Raw genomic sequence first — 23,769 nt, forward strand, 5'->3', positions numbered from 1 at the left:
GCATGGTTAGTGGGCATGGTGGTGGTGGGCTGATGGTTGGACTAGGTGATCTTAGTGGTCTTTTCCAACCTTAATGATTCCATGATTATTTATTGCTTGCAGCAAATAGTAATTTTCTTTTAAATTAACAGTGAGTGCTAGAGAGAAGGAAAAAGCTCTTGGAAAATATTTCTCAGAGGGGAAAAAATATGGCAAATGAATCAAATAACAAAATTCTGAGTGGTGCTGTGTTTTAGTACCTACTTTTCATTTTTTGTGTCTGGAGGGGTAAATTATGACACATGGAACACACTTAGGCTTGGATTCATCCGTGCCCACAGCTTTGCCTCTCTATACAAAAGAGAAAGGAAGGCCCCTACTCTCAGACTCTGGCTGCTGCCTTTGCAGTGCCTTGTTATTGCGGGCATGCTTCCTGATGTGCAGCCTCATCATGCAGCAATCTGCTGTCATGGTTCCAAAAATCCTGAGTCATTTCTCAGATGCAAACCTTTTGAAGCTGCTGGTGGAAGTCCCACTGGTTTCATTGCACCTCTTCTCTTTGTGCAAGTGAGGCTGATGAAGTGGTGCAGTGCTGAAGAAAGATGCTTTTGTTATTTCATGCCTTGCTTTCCATTCTTGGATCATTTTGGACTTCTTTCTCCTTAAGAAAGTATCCTCTCTGCTCCCTCCCCTGGGCCTTAGCCCTTAGAGCAAGGCACATTTCATCTGCTCACGGTTCCCTTCTGACAAATGTTTTCTTTTTGTGGCAACCACACCCTTTGCACGGACATGCCACTTCCCCAGCCTCACAAGCTGTGGCTGTTACTGCTTGTGGTGTGCTTCCAGCCTGCAGCACAGCTGACTTTGCTCACAGAGCCCAAGGATGAGCTGTGAGGCCTGGGGCATCCCAGATGCCTTCACCAGGGCAGCTGCCAGTGTCAAGTTTGCAGCCAAAGACACTAAGAAAGGAGCTTCTCTCTGCACATATCCCTCAACAGAGGGATGCTGCATCCTGAGCCATGTATCAGCCTTTAGAGGTGGAGAACTAACAGACTACTGACGTGCACAGGATGCAAAGGAATCCTTCATTTTTCAATTAGGCTTTTTTTTTTTTATTTCAACCAATAGTTCAACAAGTGCTAAAATTTCCCCGGCAGTTTAATCTGGAACATAGAATTGAGAAGAAAAATACCTTCTATAGCTTTACAAAAATATAAAGATTTTTTTTTTTCTTTTAAATCCTGCACATGAAGCAAGCACACTCCAACTCAGCAAAACAGACACTACATTTTAAACTGCGGACCTCTGCTCAGCAAAATGATATCCTACCTCTGTGCAGCAGGCACAATGCGTAAATGGTACAGAAACAGAGCAGGAAGACGTGGTACAGCGTTTCAATTCCTTCTATCCCTTTTTAAAACCAGAACGTCTTCAAAGAGTTTGCCTAAGAGCTTCTTCAGACGGGTCCTGCCAGTTGGTCTTTGAGTAGGACATCACTGTGGTGCTAAGGGGAAATGAGCATTCACCTCTCTTGGTGATCAATGAACATGCCACCATCCACTGTTTCACGTTAAAGCTGCTGAGCTTTGGGATGTGACAAGTTGCTCAGTTTGCTGCTAAGGCACTTGCTGCTTAACTCCTTTAGCAGTCAGGGCTGCCAGCACATGAGGTCAGGCTGATGGAACAAAATGAATGGAATATATTGTATCACAAATGCATATGCCGTGCAGCGGTTAATTTAGTGCCTGATGAAATGGGAAGATCAGGGGAGTTCAGGGCCTAGTTTCGTGCCTGTAACCAAGCAGAACCCTCACAGAGCACAGGGATTGACAAATAAACCGCGTGCTCCAAAGGCTGACATAACTTCGTCCAACTTGGCTTCTGTTGGCTAACAGCAAAATAAGGGGAAAATATAGACCCGAGACGGTGCAGCACATGCTAAGAACCTAAATCACAGAATTATGTTTCAAGTCAGTGATACAAATAAACCAGAAGAGCCATTGTTTACCAGAGCCAAAACAAACCTGAACTGGATCATTTGCAATGCATTATGAAGGTCTTTTTCTATTGCTTCCTTTTTAACCATCTCTAAATGATAGGAAAAAGAAATTCATTTCTTGTACAATTTGCACAGGCTGTGTCGTGTTTGTATATAGTGTAGCCCCATGTCTTGGCAAACCTAGATCTTTGCAAGCCTGTGCTTCGTAACAAGGATTTAAGTGTTGTGGTGCACATGTGAATGCACTTTTTTGAGGTAAGAACAAGACAGGTAGTTAAAGAATCACAGAATCCTTGGAAGGGACCCGAGGGCCATCTATTCCAACTCCCCTACACTGAACAGGGACACTAGATCAGGTTGCCCAGCGCCTGATCCAGCCTCGCCTTGAAAGTCGCCAGGCATCTACTACATCACTGGGCAACCTGTTCCAGTGCCTCACCGCCCTCACTGCAAAATATCTTTTCCTTGTATCTAACCTAAATCTTTGAGCTTGAAGTTCTCTTGAGACTGTTGTAAGACTCCTGACATTAAGCAATTGAAGCAGTAATCAGCTGTGGCCCCTTGCCCTGGTGACTACAGAACGTGGTGCTATGGGGTGGCTCCTTGGCATTGGCTTCAGGCCTGCTTTACTGGGACGGTTTGGTTTCAGCCAGGACTCAGCTGTGTCTAGCATGTACATAGGGAAGGATCAGGGTTTAACAGCTCTCAGATATTTGTATTTTCCAGAGATGAGACTACCAAACTACCAACTTCATCACTAACTGCCTTGTTGGTGGTAAAAGAAGCTTGTCTCATGTGGTCAAAGGGAAGCCACACCAGGCACATCTTTACATGTAAGAACTAACAGGTACTCGCTCACGCAGCTAAGTCTTAAACAAAAATGAGAAGCTAAGCCACTGTTTGAAGAGATGTGTGTGGGATCTTGAAATAGCTCAATAACTCATCTGGAGATGTGCTGGTGGATATCTGCTGACTATAAAAATGAGGTCTAGCTTGAGAAAACCAAACTCCCTTCTGCTTCTTAAGGCTTGACTTGCCATAGTGAGCTGGCTTTCAGCTCCTTCTGTCAGACTGAAGGAGAATCTGGTATCAGGTGTGTGGATGAGCACTGCTGAGTCATCCTGGCCTCCGATTCTGACTCTTGAGCTTTCATGGGCTTTCTTCAGTTTTTCATGCCTGAGAACAAGTGTGAAGGATGTGAGTGATCTGGCATCGAGAGCCTGTGATTGTGCCTCCTCATACTGCCTCAAAAGTGGGTGAGCGGACTTTGTTCCCACTCTGTGGAAATCCCTGCCAAAGGCTGACTCCAGGTTGGAACAAACTGTGCAGAAGGCACGCACTGTGAGGAGGCAGAGAGCCTGAGTATGGCCATCTGCTGCCTAGATGGCTTTTTCCTGCTTGTTCAGCCAGGAAAACCCATGTTATCATTGTTTCCAAAGCATGCTTTTGCTCTAGCATACAGTATGGAGACTCACCGATGTAAAGCTGAAAGCTTTATTCAGGATGAGCTTTTCCTATGACTCTGGGAATGACCTCCCTAGAAGGTTCTTCCTCTTGTAGCACAGGACTGTCAGCTGGGAGCTGCGACCTCACTCCCTGTACTTCTCTCAGTTCCTTCTGGGAGCCGGCATACTCAAGTATATCAGTAAATGCCTCAAGGCCGAGCCATGTTCTCAGTTACTTCCCATTAATATGGGGATTGTGGTTCATCCATAAACTGTACCTCCTGCTGGCCCTGAACACCTCCCTCACTCTGCTTTCACTCGTGTCAGTATGTTTATGAGGATGTATTGACCAAGGGGATATCTGTGGGTTTCAGGGCAAGCTGCTGCTGATAGAACACATCATCTGAGGGCTCTATCTATCCAACTCTGCCAGCAGTGTCTGCCCAAATTGATGTGGGTTCAAGCTTGGTGAAACCACAGTACATGTTGGGACTGCTAGCAAGGAGAAAAGCGGGGAGGCAGTGGTGTTCATGCAACTCCTGCTCATGGCTCTGGTAGGCAGAGCTGGTCTCCATCCATCAGACTATGGGGGCCTGCTTCCTGCCCCATTCTTCCTTTTTAAAGTAGGAGCAGTACAGGGGCCCATGGTGGGCTTGCTGCTGAGCTGCTGGGATTCCGTCACTTGTTCCAAAAAAGACCACTTACATCACTGAAACCAGGTGGCTAAGTAGGGCTGCATGTCTTTAGATCTGCTGCTTTCATTCACCCACCTGGTTGATACAGCACCCAAAGGCACAAACACTGTGCATGGGGTATGTAAGACCTCACGAATATGGCAATGGAGCACATCACAGAAGACTTTCATCAGCAACTTACCTGTGCTGTGTATATCTGACAGAAAAAAATGCTGCTCCTGTCTGGCTTTAAGGGGACTTGGTTATGACCACTCGCTAGATATATAAGAAAGTGTTGAAGCAATTATGCAGCTAACGAAGTTGAATGAGAAAATATTAAACCACTGGTTATTTTTACAATTTGATGACTGTGAAACAGTTTAAATTACTTGGAATATCTTTTAATTGGAGATATCGACCATTTAGCACTATCTCAGCGGAGGGCTGTTGACTTGCTGTTTCTTTCTGTGTTGTGCTGTGAGATCATGACCAGGTAAGTCTATGTGGGTTTCCATCCTATATACACATCTCTACCAGAATCCTGAAGCCAAGAGGAAACCGCTGTCACTGATTTGTTCCATGGAGTTAAATTCTGATGAGAAACTGAGCGTTGGGCAGAGCAGTACCACAATGGTAAAATGGCAGAGACAATGAAGCAGGATCACAACGTTCACCCCAGCAGTTAAAAAAATAAAAAATAAAAGGAGACCCCCTCCCGCCCCCCAGAAGTCTGCAGTCCTAAAGTGCAATTACTTTTGTGCAGTCATGTCAGGCCAGGGATCAGACTGGATGAAGTTCAAAGCACAAACATCAAACGAGTGCCGTTCGTGATTCAGGGAGGGGGGGAAATAAGGAAAAGAACAACAGTTCTCAGGCGTTCAAGTGCATCAAGAAAATAAACGTCCCTTTCTTTCTGAAGAAAAACAACCCTCAGTCTGTGGAATCCTGGCTTTGTAGTCATGAAAAATAGTTTTTTCACTTCTAGCTGAGAATGTCCCAATATGACACAGTACAAATAAACAACACCAAAGCAAGAGCTGAGGCACTGGGATGTTTTGCTGGTGCCCCGCTGCTATACAGCCGTATTTTATTCTCCTCTGGTGACTCTTCAGATCTGGGTACGGATGAAGCGCACTGAATTAAAGGCATCTGGTAGGACGTGGCTCTCTTTTCCGGTCGGTCGGGGCTGGAGCCATCGCTGGGTCGCTGGCCATTATACAGCAAGTACCTGCCCCTGGCATCCTGCTCCATCTTGAAGATTTCATACTCGGTGTGAGGCAGGCGGATGCCAAGCGCGATGCAGCCGTTGGTGTGGGTGACGTCTTGCTGCACCCCGACTTGCCAGGAGCCCTGCGCTCCACACTCGTTCCCATTGAAGACGTTGAGCAGAGAGGCTGTGGACACGTCCATCGGTGTGACCTTCATGTGGTTCACTGTGAGTGAGGAAGAGAAGAACTGTTAGCAGAGAAACAGAGATGAAAGCAAAGGTGACACGCTGACATCAGCCTTATGACCCTTCCGCCTGCCCGCTCTGCACAGCATGCTCCACGTCCTCTGCAGGCACAACCTTAGCATTCAATCAGTGCACGCTATGGTTACTGAGGAAACTGCGAAACCCTTCTAAAACTGACCCCTTTGTCTCTGTTCATAACAACTAATGCTAGTGATGTCATGAAGGGTTCAAGTCAGTTGTACTGCTTAATGCATTTAGAAACCAAGGGATAAGGCTATTTTGAATGCATCTCAGTGTACGTGCTAGTGCTTCCTGAATTTATGTTGGCCTGTCCTTTAATCTAAAGGAGTTACAGCAGCTCTGAATCTTTTTCCTTAAATCTCTCTCTTTTTTTTTTTTTTTTTTTAACATTGCAGGTATGGCCAGCAAATCTATGCATTGTTTTACATCTTGGTGTAATTACTTCTTGTAGAGAATGCACACGCACCCAAACATTCAGCTGGAAAAAACCTGATGGCTCCATATCTCAGTCAGAGATTAAGCAGAGCTTTACATAAATTCCAGGCAATCCTTCCCAGATAAAGCCTAGTTGAGATGCATTAAAGAGGAAATGAGAAAACTCTACTCGTATTTTATTAACATCCCTATTAAACCAGAAGGAGGGTTACTTATAACCTACATTTACCATTTTTAAACACATGTAAAGCTAGGGAAATAATAATTGGAATTGGAAAATTTGTAAAATACCACATTCTCTATATATTATTACCTGTCCTTTTTTTTTTTTCATGACTTAAGTATTTCTGATTGTTGGAGACCTTATCTAAACAGTGGCTGCAATATCAAACAGATATGTTGCAGCTTCTTCACTTTAAGTTACTTCAGGTGTGTTAAGTTTTACTTTTCAGCTGAGTTTAAGAAGCTGGGAAAAGCCAAACTGAATGGGCCTGTGGAAGGTGAACAGAGATACTTTGTGTGCTTTTAGTATTGTATCAAGAAAAAAGTTCCAAATGGATTGCTGCTGACCAAAACAGAAGTGAATAACCAACCATCAAGCCTCCTAACACGCCCATCTCCAGATTCTTTTGCAGGCCATTAACAATGTGCGTATCTTTTTATACTTGTTGGAAATTTTATTCTGAAGTTTTATAAGCAGATATTTGATTCAATGGCTCGACACTTGTTCTGGCTGGCATAAGAGATAATCTATAGAGAGCGACCTGAAAATTTTACCAGAACAAAATCAGTGACTTTGTTCTGTGAGGCAAGCTGGTGTATTATAATCATGAAATTCAAGCAAAAACTGGAGCTGAGCTGGAATGTGTTGCATAAAACTAAGAAGAGCAAAAGCTCTGACAGGCAAGGATATCTTGCCTCCTATGGAAAGGATCAGTACATCCTTTCTTATAACTGCTTTCCTAAATTGGAGACATGCAGGAAGTCTATATGCTTCTCACATAGTAACTACAAGGAGGAGGAGAGGAGCCTACAGCGTGCTTGGGGTTTTCACATGCTCTGCTGAGGCTGGTGCTATGGATGGATGTTGTGTTTTGGAGATGTTTGTTTGTGTAAGTGGTTAAAACCACTGAGCTCTTTCTGAGCAGGCTGCCACGAGGCTGTTGGTATGAGATGACTTTTTAGAGAACTGGAAAGTGTCACCAAGTGCTGCTTCCTGGAGTACTTGAGAGGGTTCGCTTCGATACATCTAGTCTGCACTGTGGTGGGATTAATCAAAGCTGGCTTTGGAGACATCCCTACTTGCTCTAGGCCCTTGGATGCTGATGAAATGACACACACTGCTGTATCTGTCTTCCCAGAAACTTATTTATATCACCTACGGCCCTTTTCTGTCCACTGAAGGAGCCCTAGGACATGGATCTAATCTTGAGAATTTTGATTAGATGCTTGATGTCTGGCTACTGGACTCCAACAGATAGTGACACAAGATCTTACTTTATTGTGTCTTACTCAGAGATTTCTGTTTTTTTCCTCAAATGAACCATAAAATCATAGGACTTTGGGTGGAAGGGACACCAATGATCATCAACTGAGTATTGCCTCAATGGCAAAAAATGCCATGCATCTGGACAGTTTGGCTGGGTGCTCACAGAAAGCCTTCCAAAAGAGCTTCCCATTAAATAACTCTCAAGAATAATCATAAAATAGTCCCACAAATAACAACAGAGTTAAGTTGTTTAGTCATGGAATTGTGGTGAGCAAGCTCTGCTTTGATCCCCAGCTACATGGCCACCTCTGCCCCCACACTACCTTTGAAGACAAACTCTGTTCCGCCCATCACTTTGGCTGAGTGCACTCCTCGGCTGTAGCGGCCTTTGGCATAGATGGTGAAGGTGGGATGCTTGCAGATGGGGTCTGAGTAGTGGTAGTAGTGGCCCTCCCACGTGTTGTTGTTGTCATGGAAGATGAAGTGCCGCGTGAGGAAGAGGACCTCCGGCCGCACCTCACAGCGCTGGCTCACCCACTCGCCATGCAGCCCGATGGTCAGGTCTGCCTTGGGGGGCAGGATGGGTGGGTGGTGCTCATCCGAGCGGTAGATGATTCTGCACGCAATGCACGTGCGGTCATGGTTCTGAAAGAAAGCAGACAGGAACTCTCATGAGGTGCTATCTGCAAACAAGGGCAGATAACCAGGGCATTTGTTTCGAGCTGTTTCAAGCAGGAGCGGAATTACGAGATTAATTCACACATATAAAGTGAACATTTTAGTTCAGCTTTTGATTGAATCTAGAAAAGGCTGACTGTATCCTTCAGTCACACAAGATGTGGTCAGTCTGTAACTTACTATGTAAGAGATTTGACGAGTCTCATGTTAGAAATTATTATCTTTGTTCAGCTCTTTGCATCAGTTGTTAGCTTTGGTACTGCAGATGGACACAGGTGTCCTAAGTATGCCCTTCACATGGGCAGCAGCCTGGGAGAAGAGCCACCTGCTATTTTAGGCCTTGTCAGCTTTCCTGAGCACCAACTTGTGAGACATCCCCTTTCTCTATCTAGCAAAGTCCCAACTGCAGCCTCTGCAGATTTTCCTCTCCATGTCAGGCACATGACCCTGCTGACAGCAGCAAGGATAGGGAGATGTGAGTGAGCCTATACAGAGCCTATGGTGCTCCAGGAAGCAGACACAGCCTAGTGTCGCTGAACATGGTGAAAGCTTTATGGCTCCTTCCAGCAAGAGCAGGGTTTGCAGAGTCTGTCAGGCTCAATGAAGGCTTGCAGCTGAACTGTTCTGTTGAGCACAAGCCTCTGGGAGCCAAGTGCCCCAGTTTCCATGTCTGTGAGAGTTGAGGGTGTTTCACAATGTGCAGACAGGGCCTCTCAGAAGTGCTGCCTACTGTGCCCTGGCACGAGAGCATGACCTGGTGGGTTTCCTCACATCACCTCGTCAGTTTGAGCAGCCACTGGGGAAAGAGATGTGTACAGAACAAATACTTTTTCTTCACGGCCCTATCCAGCTGTTTTCTCTGCAATCTCTCTGAGCTCCTCTCATTATACAGATGTTCAAATTCATCTCTAATACTTTAAGGTCCAGATGTGCCACTATGGAGTCAGCATTTCTCCATTTGCTATCTTCAGCTTGCAGCACACCTCAGGATTCACAGTTACACATAACACAATAATATGACCATAGGTAGCTTCAGAGAATCAACACATGACTCAGGCAATACATCCCTCTTGCACATATTAAATAGTGTGTATGTTTGCCTTCTCTTCAGATTATGTAGACTCAGAAAGTCAGTAAAAATCAATAAAAGTCTGCTACTAGATTCAGACTAATGGTCTGTGTACAAAATGATAAGAAATCATAGAATGGCTTGAGTTGGAATGGACCTCAAAGTCCACCCAGTCGCACCCCGTGCCGCCCCTGACCTCCGCTGCCCAGAGCCCCATCCAACCTGGCCTTAAGTGCCTCCAGGGATGGGGCACCACAGCTTCTCTGGCAGCCTATGCCTGTTAAATGGTGTAGCCCAGATTAATCTGAACCAGTGTTGGCCCACAGAACAGCTCTGAGTAGGAGACTGGACTTGCTGCCTCCAGCAAAACTGCATGGTCACTCTGTTGCTGAAGCAGACTATTCTTTCCCTTTGTGAAGCCTGTTAAGTAATTTTAAAATTCATGTTTCAGCATCTTCAAATGGATAGAAGGACCATAAGTACAAAGAATACTGAACTGAGTAAATGTAGCAGAAATGCAAAGTCATGGCCTGAACCAGTGATTGAGCACCTAGTGAGAAGGCAGAGCCAACCCAGGGGTGCTCAGGTGCACACAGTGCCCCTGAGTGATTGGAAGGGGTGGAGTCAGGATTCTCTCCTTCTCAGACCTTGTTGTTGGCAGTGGAGACAAGGGCATCTTGTTGGAGATACATGACTACTTGAGGCCTTCCAAAGGTAAGCAGCTTTTTTCTTTGCTTCTGCATTTTTTGTCCTGTTGCAGCCAAAGACTTTGTCATCCCACTTCTATAGCTGTACTTTCCATCACATTATAGTGTTACAGTAAGTGAACTGGAACTGGCAAAGTTAGCATGGTTTTGTGGCATTGTAACTAAAATCAGAGGCTAGTGCAAAATATTTAGTTCTCCTGGGCACCAAAGACACTAGTAACACACAAAGACTGTGAAACTGGGGTGTTGAATCTGAAACCACAGGCTTCAATTTAGGTTTACTGATTGTCAAGAGAAGAATCAAGAGTCAGTCTGTTTTGCTCCAGATTTCCTGCGTGGCTTTCCCTTGTGACTTGATCTCAGTTCATACAAGCAGACAATTACAGCTTTTTTGTTTGATGTAGGACTGGTAGGAGGTTAAAGACTGTGAGCTGTCAGAGAGCAGGCAGAAATTTTAGGTGCCGTAAGTAGGTACATTAATAAATCAAATGCAGCTTAATGTAACAAACTTCCAAGCACAATATGATAGAAGTCCACTGTCTTCCTTTCTCTTTGTCTGCAGTAGAATCACCAGGTCTAATCTGCTATCTTGTTTGGGACTTATCAAACTGGTCTGTTGAACTCTGCCTTCCTCTGGAAGATGCCAAGTCTCTTTTTTTGGAAAGTGGTCTGGTTTCACAGAACTACAAAATTTGGCAGTGTCCTCACTCAGATACCTGAAGTGAGCTGAGCCAGGTGCCTACCTCACACTTGTTCCTCCAGTGTTGCAATCCCATGATGGAGCAGGTGAATGCCACAGCTCCCTAACTAATAAAGTTTATCACTGTGATTGCCTCACTAGTATGACGGAAAGCAAGATGGGGAAAAGACAGTGTTGCAGGAATAAGTGTTTCTGTTGCCTTTCTTCAAAATCTGAAGAAAAACAGAAACCCTTCCTGTTGTCTTCCTGGTCATATTTGGGTGTCTGTGGGATTTCTCTGTTGTTTTTCAAATTTAGTGCATGGACAAGAAGGAGCTCTTTGATCAGGAAGGACTACCAAGCATAAATATTCATTTTGCCCTTTCTGGAGCAGTGGATTTAGGTTTCATCTCTCCCCTCCACCATTAATACCCATTTGAATTATGAGCCAAGGCTCAGATGCTGGACAGAGTATTATCATAATTTCATGTCTTCTCCATCACAGTGAGGTTGCAGAAGGTGCAGATGGGTCCCACCTGCAGCTGCTTGGTCCCCTGTGCTGTCTCTTGGCTGTGGAAAGTGGTACAGTGGGTAGAAGGTTAATGGAGCTCTGTAATGCAAATAAGTATGTAATTGTGAGCAGTCTCTTTCTCCTTATCAGGAGTGGGCTCATGTCCTGAGGCACAAGGATGAGTTATTTCCCCAATCTTGCAAAGCTCATGCAAAAGGAATACGCGGCTCTCCTTATGCTACTGCTGTGGGTGGAAGGGATTCCTTGGACAAACTCAAGGAAGGTCCAGGCTAAATCAAATCAATGTGAAGTCTAGCAGTACAAATACTTCTCTGTAGTTCATCTGGCTCTTTGACCTCTGTGGGCTGTATCCTGAATGATGATAATGTCTAACTTCCAAGGACTGCACCAGCTATGACGGCCTGGCTGGCTGCACTGCTAATGAAAGTTCACACCGCTTACCTTTTAGTTACTGGAAATGCACCTGGATAATGTGGCTGAGGCTGCAAGAAGAAGGACAGGGACAGGGAGAGGCTGGGGAGGTGAGGAGAGGAAGCAGCAGTATCCCTTCCACTCCAGTTCCTTGTTGATTTGATTTGGGGTACAGCCTGATGAGATATCTAAATGCATCACTTCTCTGACATTAATGCTTGAGCCTAATCCTATTTAAACATTCTTTACTCTAATTCTATCTTCCACAGAGTTGCAAACTTCTCAATGGAAGAATATGCCACATGTAAAATTCCTCAGTACAATTGCTGTCCAAGACATGAGAAAGATCTGGTTTTCTTAAGAGACAATTGGACTTAATTATGTGTAATTTATGCTTATCAATTGACTGTATTTTTCAGTGTTGCTTTTTTCAGGTCAGCTGCTCTGGGCTCTTAATTACACTGGCTTGTGTCTTGCAAATCACTCCCTTTCCATTTGTCTCAGAAAAGACTAATCTCTAAAAACAGACGTTCAAAGAAAATATGGAACAGAGGCAGAGGACATTTGAGTCCAAACACGATTAAGTACACTCAATAAAAAGCTCATTCGGGCATGAGATAAACTAGGAAAGCAATAAAGTGATCAGTGGACAAGATGAACATCTGTTTTATGTTTGGGATATCCTAGGTGTACGGTGCAGTATTTCTAACACCGAGGTCTTGCTAAAAGGAACAGCCCATGAAATGGCTGCTGCCCAACGACGGGCAGAGGGAAGGTGCCTCCAAGCAGCTTCCAGAGCTGATCCGTGCAGCCCAATTCCTCACTCTCCTGGGTGCTTCTCTGAAGCCAACTTCTGAATTAATCCATGAGGCCACGTGGGTTGAAATGAGCCCAAACCTCTGGCTGGAAACTCAGTTCTTGTACTTGGGGAGAAAATAGTTTATGACCTGAAAATTTCCAGCAACATTTTTCCTTATCCTCTCTCCTGCTGCCTCAACTGAAGTGGTAACAGGGCCAGGCTGCTCTGGAAGCCAAGGAGGGAGATTTCTAATAAAAAAAGCAAACAAGGATGAGGTTACTTGATCTTTTTCCCAATTCTGTGGATAGTCGGAAACACAAACCTTCTCAGCATATCCTACTTTTTCTCTTTAAATTCTATGTGATTCTGTGGCTGCCTAGGACCAACTCTCTTCTCATTAAATCATAGTATTTGTTGCAGTCTAGGATTAAAAAAATAAAAGAAATCCATCACGCAACCAGGATGAGCTCTCTGCGGTGGTAAAATGGAATTTGGGTAGCATGTGGAGAGATCCTTCTGGAAGGTGTTCTAGTTTTGTTTGAATTCTGTTTTTATTTGTTTGTATTCTGACCCTGTTGTTGTCTAAGATATCTGTGGACCAAACATACAGAGAATCTACTCTTCCCTCATGATTAAAGCAGAAGCTGAACTCAGTGCTTAATATCAAGGAGAGGATTTGCAGGAGGTACTTCAAGTTGTATTTAGGGACCAAACAAGCACTAAAAGGAAAGAGGAGGTTGAAAATATATTTAACTGATCACCCTGTTCAAACACCTTTGCTCCCTCCCCTACCCATTTATATTTTTTTATGCTGAAAATGTGTCTGTATCTCAATCAAAAATTTACCTATGGAGCTGTCTGGAACAGCTCCAACTATAACTCAACATTTTCCCTGTAGAATGCAGTGCATTCCTAGCAGAAAAGATTGGAAAAATATAATTTGACACTTTCTCGTCAGATTCTTATTAAAATTATGTGAAAATAATAAATATATACAATCTGGAGGAAGAGTGAAACAAAGCAAAATGTTTTTCTGATTTTTTTTTTTTTTTCAGTGATAAGTGTCTACTTAAAAAAAAAAAAAAAGAGAGAGAGAGAGAGACATTTTTAGGGGCTTTCTGGGTATTTTTAATTAAGAATTGTGACCATTTTCTGACAAGTTCTCTCTGTCATCACTTACAATGGCAAACAGTTGATATTTAACCACACCAGATACATTAAGACAAAGGCCTAGCAGGCAGTGATGTGTTACAGTAAGCTCTTAAACCATCCAAAAGTACAGCATCTTTTTCAATACGCCTGGTACTACAAGAGACAAGGGACTGGTGTAATTTGGACTTCTCTCAAGTAGAGGAAAAGGAGCTGACAAAGAAGTGGTGAACCCAAGTTTTGCATTTGCAAGACCTTTTAAGCATATAAGGAGTTACACATCAGTTTCCTAAAGGAATCTGTGAAATCGCCTCACCTTTTCTTTTTAGCTGAAGCCACTGCATAGTGGACGCATCCTTCCTAACCCACAACTTGGTTAGGAGATTCCAGCATCGGTTCTGCCACAGTATGTATTCTTTGTGGTTGGCTCTGCCATCTTTGGACTCCTCCTCACCCTCCTTCCCTCCCAGTAATGCCAATGTCAAACCGAAGCCCAACCCTGAAATCCTTGGCAGAGCTGTAGCTTCCTTCTGCAGAGTCTCTCTAGGAACCTTTCAATTTTCAGTTTTTGTTCAAACTCAGATAGATATTCAGTGCGGCTACTCCAAATGCACTCATCCCTCCCTTATCACAAACCACTGCCAGCTGGGTTTGTTCCCTCTGCTGGGCTGCTGTCATCTGTCCTGCTCAGTGACAATACCTTGTAAAGTCATGTATTTCCCATTTTTCTAGCAATATCCTGCCTTACCAGTCATGTACTGATGTTAAAACTATTTCCACAACACTCTACTGCTGCTGCTTTATTACTCACATCTGTGCAGGTGTAGCATGGAAAGCTTCTTTGGAAGACTAAGGTTCCCAGCTGGCACAAAGCCACCTTTAGCCAGCACTGATTTGCACCGATTACTGATGCTGTGGTTGGGAAAGGTTGGGTTGCATTTACATTGTACTGTGGGTGGCAAGGGCTAGCACAAGCCCCACAGCAAGGTGGAGATGCTCCTAACCAGCGTATCAGGCAGCCCAGGCTCCAGTTATCCAAAAGTTCATGTTTCTCTTGTGTTGGGTGATTCCTTGTTAGGGCTGATCCTTACTATGAGGAAAACTATGGGTGAAGAAAGGAAAGAAAATGTTTTAGCTCTTATCTCGCACACTCACCTGAATGCTGCATGTCATGGGAAGGGCACATAGAACTGGAACAAGGCATGCCTGGATAGGATGCTAGGAAAAGGTGTCAATTCAAGTAAAAACTCAGAAAAGACACTGCCAAGGAGATGAGTCCACCCAAAGGACACTTCTACAAATTGCTCAGTGTAGTATCATGCTCCACTCCTCCACTGCTCTAGATAAGAGACCAGGACAGCGTTTTAACAAATGGCTGCCATCTCCCTCTAACACAAAAGTGATAATTTGCAGGCTTTCCATGACCTCATACAAAACGAAGTTGGCGAATGTGCATTAGGCTGGCTCTGGGGAGTTGAAAAGCACAGCTGACACAGTTATAATTCAGCCTGCCAAAGGGAATGAAGAATAACAAAGATTTAAAACTTTAATTAAAAAATCTTGAAGCAAATGAAATGCTGGGGAGAGCTGTAACTCCTTTGCAGGGCTGTCAATTTGGGATTTCTTTTGGTGTGGAACAGAAGAGCTGCATGCCGGAAGGAGGGTGGAGACACGTTGGGACTTATCTACAAATGTGTGCTTGTATATTTTCAGATATTAGGAACAGCTTTTATTAACTTCTCCTATGAAGAGAAAGATAATGAAGGAATCTGAAGGCACTATCGTTATGCAGCTGTCTGATCTATCATGTTGATTCCATTGCACAACCCTGCATAAAACTGAAATACAACCAAAATGAAAAACAAGAGTCCTCTGCTTGTTCCTTTCCGGTATAAAGTCTTTAGTCTACGCAAAAGATGGGAACAAAGATAAAAATGGCCTTCTCTCAGATGAATTTACTTGCATGTCCTCTATCCCACTAAGATGATACTAATTTATAGTGACATGAATATTTTGGGAAGTATAAAAAAAAATTCCTGGAAAACATGAAGCAACATTCTGAACGTCCATTTTCAGGAACAGATATTTCAAAGTTAAGCTGTATTATGCCTTTAGAAAGCAACTTACACAAGCTTCTGAACTGCATAGCAATATCACTAGCAAGTTCTTCACTGCTTACAAGAGATGAAGTAATTACAATTAGGTGCCAACAGAATCAGGATGTCAGTAGGCTAGATATACTTGCTGAAGGGCCTTCTTTTATTTTGCAAACTTAAACAGTTAATTTTTATCTGTGGTGCTGTATTTGTGTTGGAGCAGACTTTTGCTGCAACTGAAGAACAGACAGTGACCCACAAAGAGAAATATGGTTTTAAAAGCAACACAGCTCTGGAAGGTTCAGTTAGAAGCTCTTTGATTCTCTTATCTCTGAAGTGCATCATACACACAGTTGCTGTTCATAAACCTGGAATTAACATATTTGAACATTCTTCTGATATTCTTTTTTCGCTCCCCTCATAATTTCCCTAAGAGTCTTTGGCCAGTAATAATTAACAAAAGAAACCCTTCAAGTGTTGGCTTAATCCAGAAGTCTAGAATTCTCTTAATCTAGAAGTCTCTGGCAAACAAAGCGGTTTTGTCCTCCAAAATTACACTTTTTGGTTGAGATAGTCTTTTGCCTATTTCTCAGAGGCACTTCACACGTTTAACATCTATTCACTCATGCTTGGATTCGCTTGGGAGCTCCTCCAGCACATCACATTCCCCTACAGCTGAAGTAACTGAGTTTCAAAGAGTTGAACACCCAATTTGTCAAAAGCTCAAAAAACCTTGAGCACTTTGTTCTTTCACCCCCTGGCTAAAGCAAAAACCAAGCACCAGTCTCCATGTGTAGAATCTGCATTAGCTGCGCAGGCAGCTTCCAATGGTGAATAAACTTGTCGGAGAGAACTGACAACTTGGGAATCTTTTCCACGGGAAAATCTTACTGAAAGCATGGGGCCAGCAAGTGTTTGAGCATGGCAAAGGCAGAAGGAAGGTTTATATTCTAAGCATATTTTAGGACTCTTGTGATGTTCCAGCCTAATTCCTAAATAACGATCTAACCAGAATGTCCTGGCATCACAGCCACAGTCTGATCTTTCCTGTTACTCAGTCAGATGATAAAACAGCACAAGGAGTTCTTTGTTTACAAAACTGTATTTCTGAGGCAATCAGATATGAAATCGGCACCCCAGTAAACCCAGCGTTGTAAACATTCCTGGCATTTTAGGCACGCACTTTGAACGAATAATGTATTCAAGACTTCTTTTCCTACAAGTACTTGTATGAGTTTGCAAATAAGGTATGAATTTATGACCAGTCAGCCAGGCTTGGTGTTGCCCTCATCCGTGGTTTTTTTTTGTACAACACAGGCGATGACTGCCAAGAAGTTCCACCACCCTGCTCTTTCCACCAGCGTGCCCTCTCCTGCTGGCTAAAGAGCCTGAGCGTGCACTAACATGAATCCCCTTCTAAACTCCCTACCTCAAGGCACATCAAAGACTTTCAGCCCACTTCATCAGCAAGTTCTGATTCATACCTTGAGCAAGGCTGGAGGACTGCTAAGATAAATGCATGCAGCGATCTATTAATCAGCTGCTCTTAGGAACTTCCATGTATTTTACAAGAGGAATTTGTTTAAGGTATGCTCTTATCTAAGAGCATTTGTAAAGCTTTAGGAGATGACATATTAGATATTTTTAAAAGCTCCCTGATTTTATATGAACACTTGAGATACGGTAATCTGTGAAATTATTCAGATTTGTAGCTCAGCATAAAGCTGTCTGGTTTTTGGACGGCCCTTTTGATTTACCGCCCTGTGGTGAAATCACTGCAGGAGTTTGGAGAAGGTCCAATTCTATTTGTTTAAAGTCCCGATCATGTGGCTTTGGCATTCCTAGCATATCCAGCAATCATTTGCTTTTAATTACCATTCATTTCAACCACATAAGTAATGAATGTGGCTACCGCATCCAACTTACAGGCTGTGTAAACTCTTGAGCGGGGTGGAACTTTCTTCTATATAGCGGCTTAACTATAAATTTAACTCAAAACGTGAATCCTCTTAACTTATTTTAGGCAGGTCTTTATTATAAGTATAAAATAAAAATAAATAAAAAGGAAATGAAAAAAGCCTTAAATGAAAGATTCCACACAATACACCTGATTCACTTCAGAAGTAATTTCCTGGCCTCCCCAACCTCTTGGTATGACTGCAAAAACCTTAAAGAAAAACAAGTTGATTTAACGTTTCTATTTATTCATGGTGTCCTGTTTCCAGAGGAGTCTGTGACTTGTAGTTTTAAACTCAATTTAGCACTTAAACTCATTTTCAGCTGGGTCCCAGTGGAGCAACAATTAGAAAAGGAAAGGAGTTCAAAGAAGAAGGGTTATAACCTTCCAGCAGTATGTTTGCCTGTGCTTTTTGAATTAAAAAAAAAACACAAAAGAAACAAAAAAACCCAGCATTTTTGTTACTATACTTTCTCCATCCAGCAAACACTAAGTCCCACAGTAAGGCTGAGGTCCTGCTGGCCTAGTGAACTTCATGGCTAGGTACAGACCGAAACCCAGAAGTCCTTCATATTAGCTGCTTTGAAAGCTCATTTTTAAGGATATTTGTTATCTGTGCCATGCTGAATGTCTACTATCAGCACGTCCAACTTCTCTCTAGGTAAAACAAATATCACACCAAACTGGAACAAGATGAACCCAACCAAATTATGAAGAGAATCTACACTGTGGGACACTCAGTCTGTGTTCAACCTTCCTGCACTTTGCAGCTGAAGGCTCCAGCTGAGACTGTTGTCCTAGCAATCCAGACCCTGAAGATATAATACCATATATTGCAGGAGCCTACTAGACTGTGCAAAGGCTTGAGGAGGAACAGAGTAACTGGCCAGAAGTTAGAACTGAACAAAGAGGTCTGAAAGTCAGGACCTGGGGCCTCCATTTATGAAACTTCATGAAATATATGTCACAGAGAGCTGGAATTTTTGTGTATGTTGGTGTACTCAAGAGTAAACTTTTGCTTTCTATAGTAACAGTACTTCCTGTAGCCAATAAATAGTACTCTTATGAATGGCAGCCTCAAGATTCAGCCCTGCCAAGAATTGGCTACCAAAAGTCTTATTAGGAAGAACTGCACTTCATGAATATCAATGGATAACTTGGCTTGTATGCCCTTCTACTCCCTCAGTTCTTGTAAACACATAATATGGGAGCTTCCTCTGCGATCCACCTCATGGGTTTTCACTGATTTCAGTGCACACATACCTCAGGACAAGATCAGCCCACCATGACGTGGGGCTGCAAGCTAAATGCATGCACGGAGGCTCAGGCAGGCCCCCTTCATGCTGCCACAGCTCATCGACTGAGACTGCTTTTACCTTTCACATAATGTCATCCATTGAAGTCAGAATGGATCATATCATGCTTGAGATAATGGGCTTTGTGAGTGTAAATGAGAGTTTCAAGTGCTGTCAGATATCTGTAAAATCTTTTGGTTTATACAGTCAATGTGACTTGAGAAACAGACCTCCTTAGGCAAGATTTAATCCTTTTAATTTGAACCTTACATTTTAGAGGAAATATTATTTTAAAAGCAAAAAGATTCTATCTTTTTGATTCTATGATAGTACAAAAGACAGGCAGGAAAACTGTGACCAGCACCTCCTAAAATTGCTCAGATCTGAACAAAAGTCTTATTTGCATAAAACCAGTTGTACACCTGATTGTTGTGATTGTAATGAAATTACTAATAGGTGGAAATGTAGGCATTTACTGGGTCATCAATCAGTCCCTAACAAGATAACTCAACTTGACCAGACAGATTTGAAAATATAGTCACCTGGGTACACTACATCAAGATTTTTTTCTCAGTTTCACATGGTCAAAAAAAGATACACCATTTTTGCTGAACAGATGCAATGTAGCTGGAGTCAGATAATCCGATCCTACAGATTTTTTTTAAGGTAGAGATTTAGGAAAGACCTTTCAATCCCAAATGAGCAAAGAGTTTACTTGAATTAATTTAAGACAATTAAAACTGCCAAATCCAGCATTTGTGATGAGGAATGTTCTGTGGTTCATCTACTGCTGCTAAAACTCTCCATTTTGAGAAGATGTATGTTTATGAACAAGAAGCAGATTCGTCCCATGCCACTTGAAGAAAACTTAATGAAAGAAGTGACAGCAGTGTTTGTATGGAGACATAGCTGGTTGTAGACTAAAATTATCACCAGGACACGCTTTTAAAATAATCAAAGGCAGATCACGTAAAGTCCTGAACTACTGAAATTTGATATTCAGAAGAGGTAGACACAACACAGGGTGGACGGAGTGGTTTTTTGAATGGAAGGGAAAGCCAAGACTTTCCCATCAAAACTCTCCTTTCCCTTGTTGTGTTTCCTGCTATTGCTGATAAGCTTAGTTGCTGTTTGAACCAGTTACACAGTGAGAGGATTAAAAATGGTGATAACTCATTAGCTGGAAGTGATCGTGCAGCAGTCTCTAGCTGGAACATACTGATAGCAACTGCAGCCTGCAATGTGGTTCCAATTGCTGCATTCCTTTGAAATGTCACCAGGAAAGATGTACAGACAGACTTCCTGCTACAGGCCATCAATGCCTACTCTTCCTGTTTGATTTTTATTTAACTTACCATGAGTTGATCGGTTCCCAATGAAGCTAAAGGCACTTTGAAGCTCCTTTGAAAACCATATTATCAAATGGAACTAGAGACCCATTCTAAATTCACGTGTTTTTCATTTCATTAGTGTGTATGCCTGCTTCTGGATCCATGACCTGCACAGTCCATCCATTTTTTCCCCTTCTTGCTGCCCCTTTCATGTCTCTGCCTTCCAATTTCCTCTTTTTCTCTTCAGGTTATGGATCACCCAAGTTCCATATGTTGATACAATCTGATTTCCTCTCTCCCTGATGCTCCTGCAGCTATACAAGCATGCACTGATGCCTGTTTCTCTAGCCCTTTCTCAGTCCTGCATCAAACTTTCTTTCTTCTCTTCCGCTAGCCTTTAACCACAGTCCCAGCCAGCAACTTCAGTCACCTCTGCAAGAGGTCTTCGATACCATCTTCAGACTCACAGTGGCCTTTATCAGCCTTAGCTCATTAGACTACCTTTCATGCATTTGATTCGCAGTCTCATAAACCACAAAAGAGGTACTACTTCCCTGAAATATGCTCTGTGATCTTTTTGTAAGTGACTGCATCATCTGTAAAGCCATCATCCATTTCTTATTTTAGAACCACATCTGCATTTTAGATTACACTAGTGCACTGATCCAGAGGAGCTGAATAACGTGAGCTTTGTCACTAGTAACTGAACAGGATGCCATACACACATACATACCTTGGCATTTTGAAGAGGAGGTTGGTAACTGGAAGGTCGGTAGTACCTCCTCTGGGTAGCATCAGTATGAATATCTCCAAGAAATAGCTCCTCCACGAGGTGATCTAAATTGTGATGCAGATACTGCTTCTCGACGCGGATCAGCTGGAGTTCATGCATGGCAAAATTCAGAGCCTTGGTGCACTCACAGCCATTCTCTTCTCTGAGCAAATCATAGCTCACATCCTGTTCCCAGGGACTATCTTCTGGTATAAATCCAGGACATGTATTGTTGACCAACTCACTTAATTTTTTGGCTACTGCTTCATTGTGGCTTATGATCTGTATGTTGCGTAGCTGATAATCAGCTTCAGTACCCCCTCGGATGATCCAGGATGCTTGGCGGAGACGAATTTTGCCTCGTATAACTAATGTGTAGATAGGGTTAGTGCAGCGATTGCCACCATAGTAAAACTGATAGGCTTTAAATGTATTATTGTGATAGAATCTATAAGATCTTGTGATGAATTCTGGGCCTGCTCTGACTTCACAGCTGTGGGAAGACAGAAACAAAATTTTAGCAAGGTGGCACATCATGTACAGTACAGGTGACAAAATGAGCAACACTGCATGGGTCCAGAGATATCTGGGTACTCATGTCCCTCTGAAATGAAATTAATAGGAACTAGGTACTATGATCTGCCAATTCACCAAGAATTTCCTCTGCTATTACAGTAATATACAGTAATATACCTAAGGTTTTACTTTCTGTAGATTTAAATACTTTCAGTCATATTTCACTTTTTCTTTTTGTCTAAGGACTACCATGTGACTAATTTTGTGAAAAAAGTCACAGCTTATTAAACATCTATTCTTCTCTTTTGCATGGTAGATTTAGCAAAAGCACTGATAACATCAGAAAGTGAAATGCCAAATATCCACAGACTGAATAGGGAACTGGCTTCTGCAGCTGCTGAAGCCCAAGATTGTCCTACTACAACTCACTTGAAATATATGGGCAACTACTGCCTGCTGAGACATCAAGCAAAATAGCTCTCTGAATTAAAAGTTATCATGTACGGAGAGGAAAAGAACTGGTGAAATACAGCTTCTTAATTTCTTTTGTTAAGAAAACTAACTTGCGCTAGACACTCTGAAAATAAGGATCCATTCAATGGATCTAATGCATGCAGTCTAAGATAGTATAATGTTACATTTGAATAAGCATTTTGGTGACTTGATGGTCTCTTTTCTATTCAGAAAAAGATCTAAAGATATTTCACAGTTGCTGTTTAAAATCGAGACTATAAATTGATTCATCAAGATAGTTTTATAGTATGCTATTCCTCTGTACATAACACAGCTCCTTCTTTCATACATAAACTTATTGTAAAGCATTTGGAATTTGAAGTATCACCATATTAAAGAAATTAGTTCTTCTGCTTGTTTTATATATATATATATATATAGAAAATATATAAAAATTTTCGTCCTTCTTTCTTCATTTCTTTCCCTTTTCCTCTTTCACATACACCACCCAAGCACCTCATTTGATCTTTCCTTACCCAGTAGAGACCCAGTGTCCCTCTATATTGGGAGGCATTTGCACAGTGATGCGGGCCCCATTGTGGAGGTGTTTCAGCATGTGATGACACTGTGACTCCTTGAAAGCCCTCCATGCACTCTTCTCCAAGGAACGGGGGTGGGACCTGCTGTCCGGATGAAGAAGAGCAGAGCCTTCTCCCAGCCCTGCAATAGAAAAGCAGACATTATCCAGTGATCCCAGTAAGAGCCTTCAACATGATAAAGGTGGTTGTGAACATCTCGTGTTGAATGACATTTGTTCACAACGTTATGTGTGGGGAAAAGAGGCTACATTTCTTGTCTTGTTTGAAAAATAAAAAAAAAAAAAATATGCAATGCTCTTCTTTTCGGGAATTCCACAAAGGCTTGAACCTAAGTGCTGCATTTCTACACCCAGTGATGTGGCTCTAGAGCTAAATTTTACAGACACCTCTTTAATCTCTGGTCAGGACAATAAGAAATCTGGGCCTTGGAATTCCCAGAAACTTGTATCCAGATCTGGACATAAACTGTGGTTTCAGCCCCCCTCTAATTTGAACGCTTCTATACTAAACTTGCAAACAAAGAGTACTCTTGAAAGCCAAGGGGAAAACAGATCTTAAAAGCAAAGCCTCTGCACACAGGAAACCTCCTTGATGACTGAGGTGGTCAATTAGAGACAGATCCTGCTATTTTTATTTTAAAGGAGAAAAGGAATTTCAAAAGCTAATTTTGTCTCCATCACACAGTAATTTTGGTTTCTACTAATGTATACATGCAAAACCCACCAGCGATCTTTTTACACAATATTAATTGGACAAAATGAATACGTAGCTTCAGGAGGAATGCGTCTTTACTCTTTTAGGCACCAAGTGCTCTTAGATATGTTGGAAAACATGGATCAAAAGAAAAGCATGCATCTAGAGGTAAAGAGATGAAAAACATGAACCTTACATAACGGGTGGGAAACTGTTAATACTTTATCAAAGAGAATTTAAGAGCCTCTGGGCTAGGAAAAGAATATGGGGTGTGCCCTGGAAGCCAGTCTGGCTGTCTGGGGAGAGGGAAGGCTCAATGACATGTGCTCCCAGGGGTAAGGGTTAGGGTTTGCCCTGTCTTTTTTGATGACTTTCCTGCCCAACTTGGCTCTGGAACTGGGCTCTTTTGTATCACTCACCCTATGCGGTCCAAGCCACCAAACTAGACCCTGCTCTGTATTCCCCAAGTCAGATATCAAAATATGAGGCATAAAGAGCAGCCTCTAAATGTAAGGTCTGTCATTCAGGCTGATGTTAA

General features: G+C 42.6%; 1 protein-coding gene across 1 annotated transcript in view; it reads right to left on the reverse strand.

Annotated features, from left to right (window-relative positions):
• Positions 1 to 1,104: 1,104 nt before the first annotated feature.
• The window catches only part of APCDD1 (APC down-regulated 1), a 30,338-nt gene continuing 7,673 nt past the window's right edge, over positions 1,105 to 23,769 (reverse strand). The window contains exons 2-5 of the mRNA XM_042809089.1: positions 22,476 to 22,659; positions 20,932 to 21,463; positions 7,819 to 8,140; positions 1,105 to 5,530 (exon numbers count right to left, since the gene is read on the reverse strand). Coding sequence (XP_042665023.1) covers positions 5,079 to 5,530; positions 7,819 to 8,140; positions 20,932 to 21,463; positions 22,476 to 22,659 — 1,490 coding nt within the window. The 3' untranslated portion in view covers positions 1,105 to 5,078. The remainder of the gene's footprint in view (positions 5,531 to 7,818; positions 8,141 to 20,931; positions 21,464 to 22,475; positions 22,660 to 23,769) is intronic.

This window comes from Centrocercus urophasianus, unplaced genomic scaffold, assembly GCF_019232065.1.
Source record: "Centrocercus urophasianus isolate 14NV4802_14NV808 unplaced genomic scaffold, USGS_Curo_1.0 seq_11, whole genome shotgun sequence".
NCBI classification, from domain to species: Eukaryota; Metazoa; Chordata; class Aves; order Galliformes; family Phasianidae; genus Centrocercus; species Centrocercus urophasianus.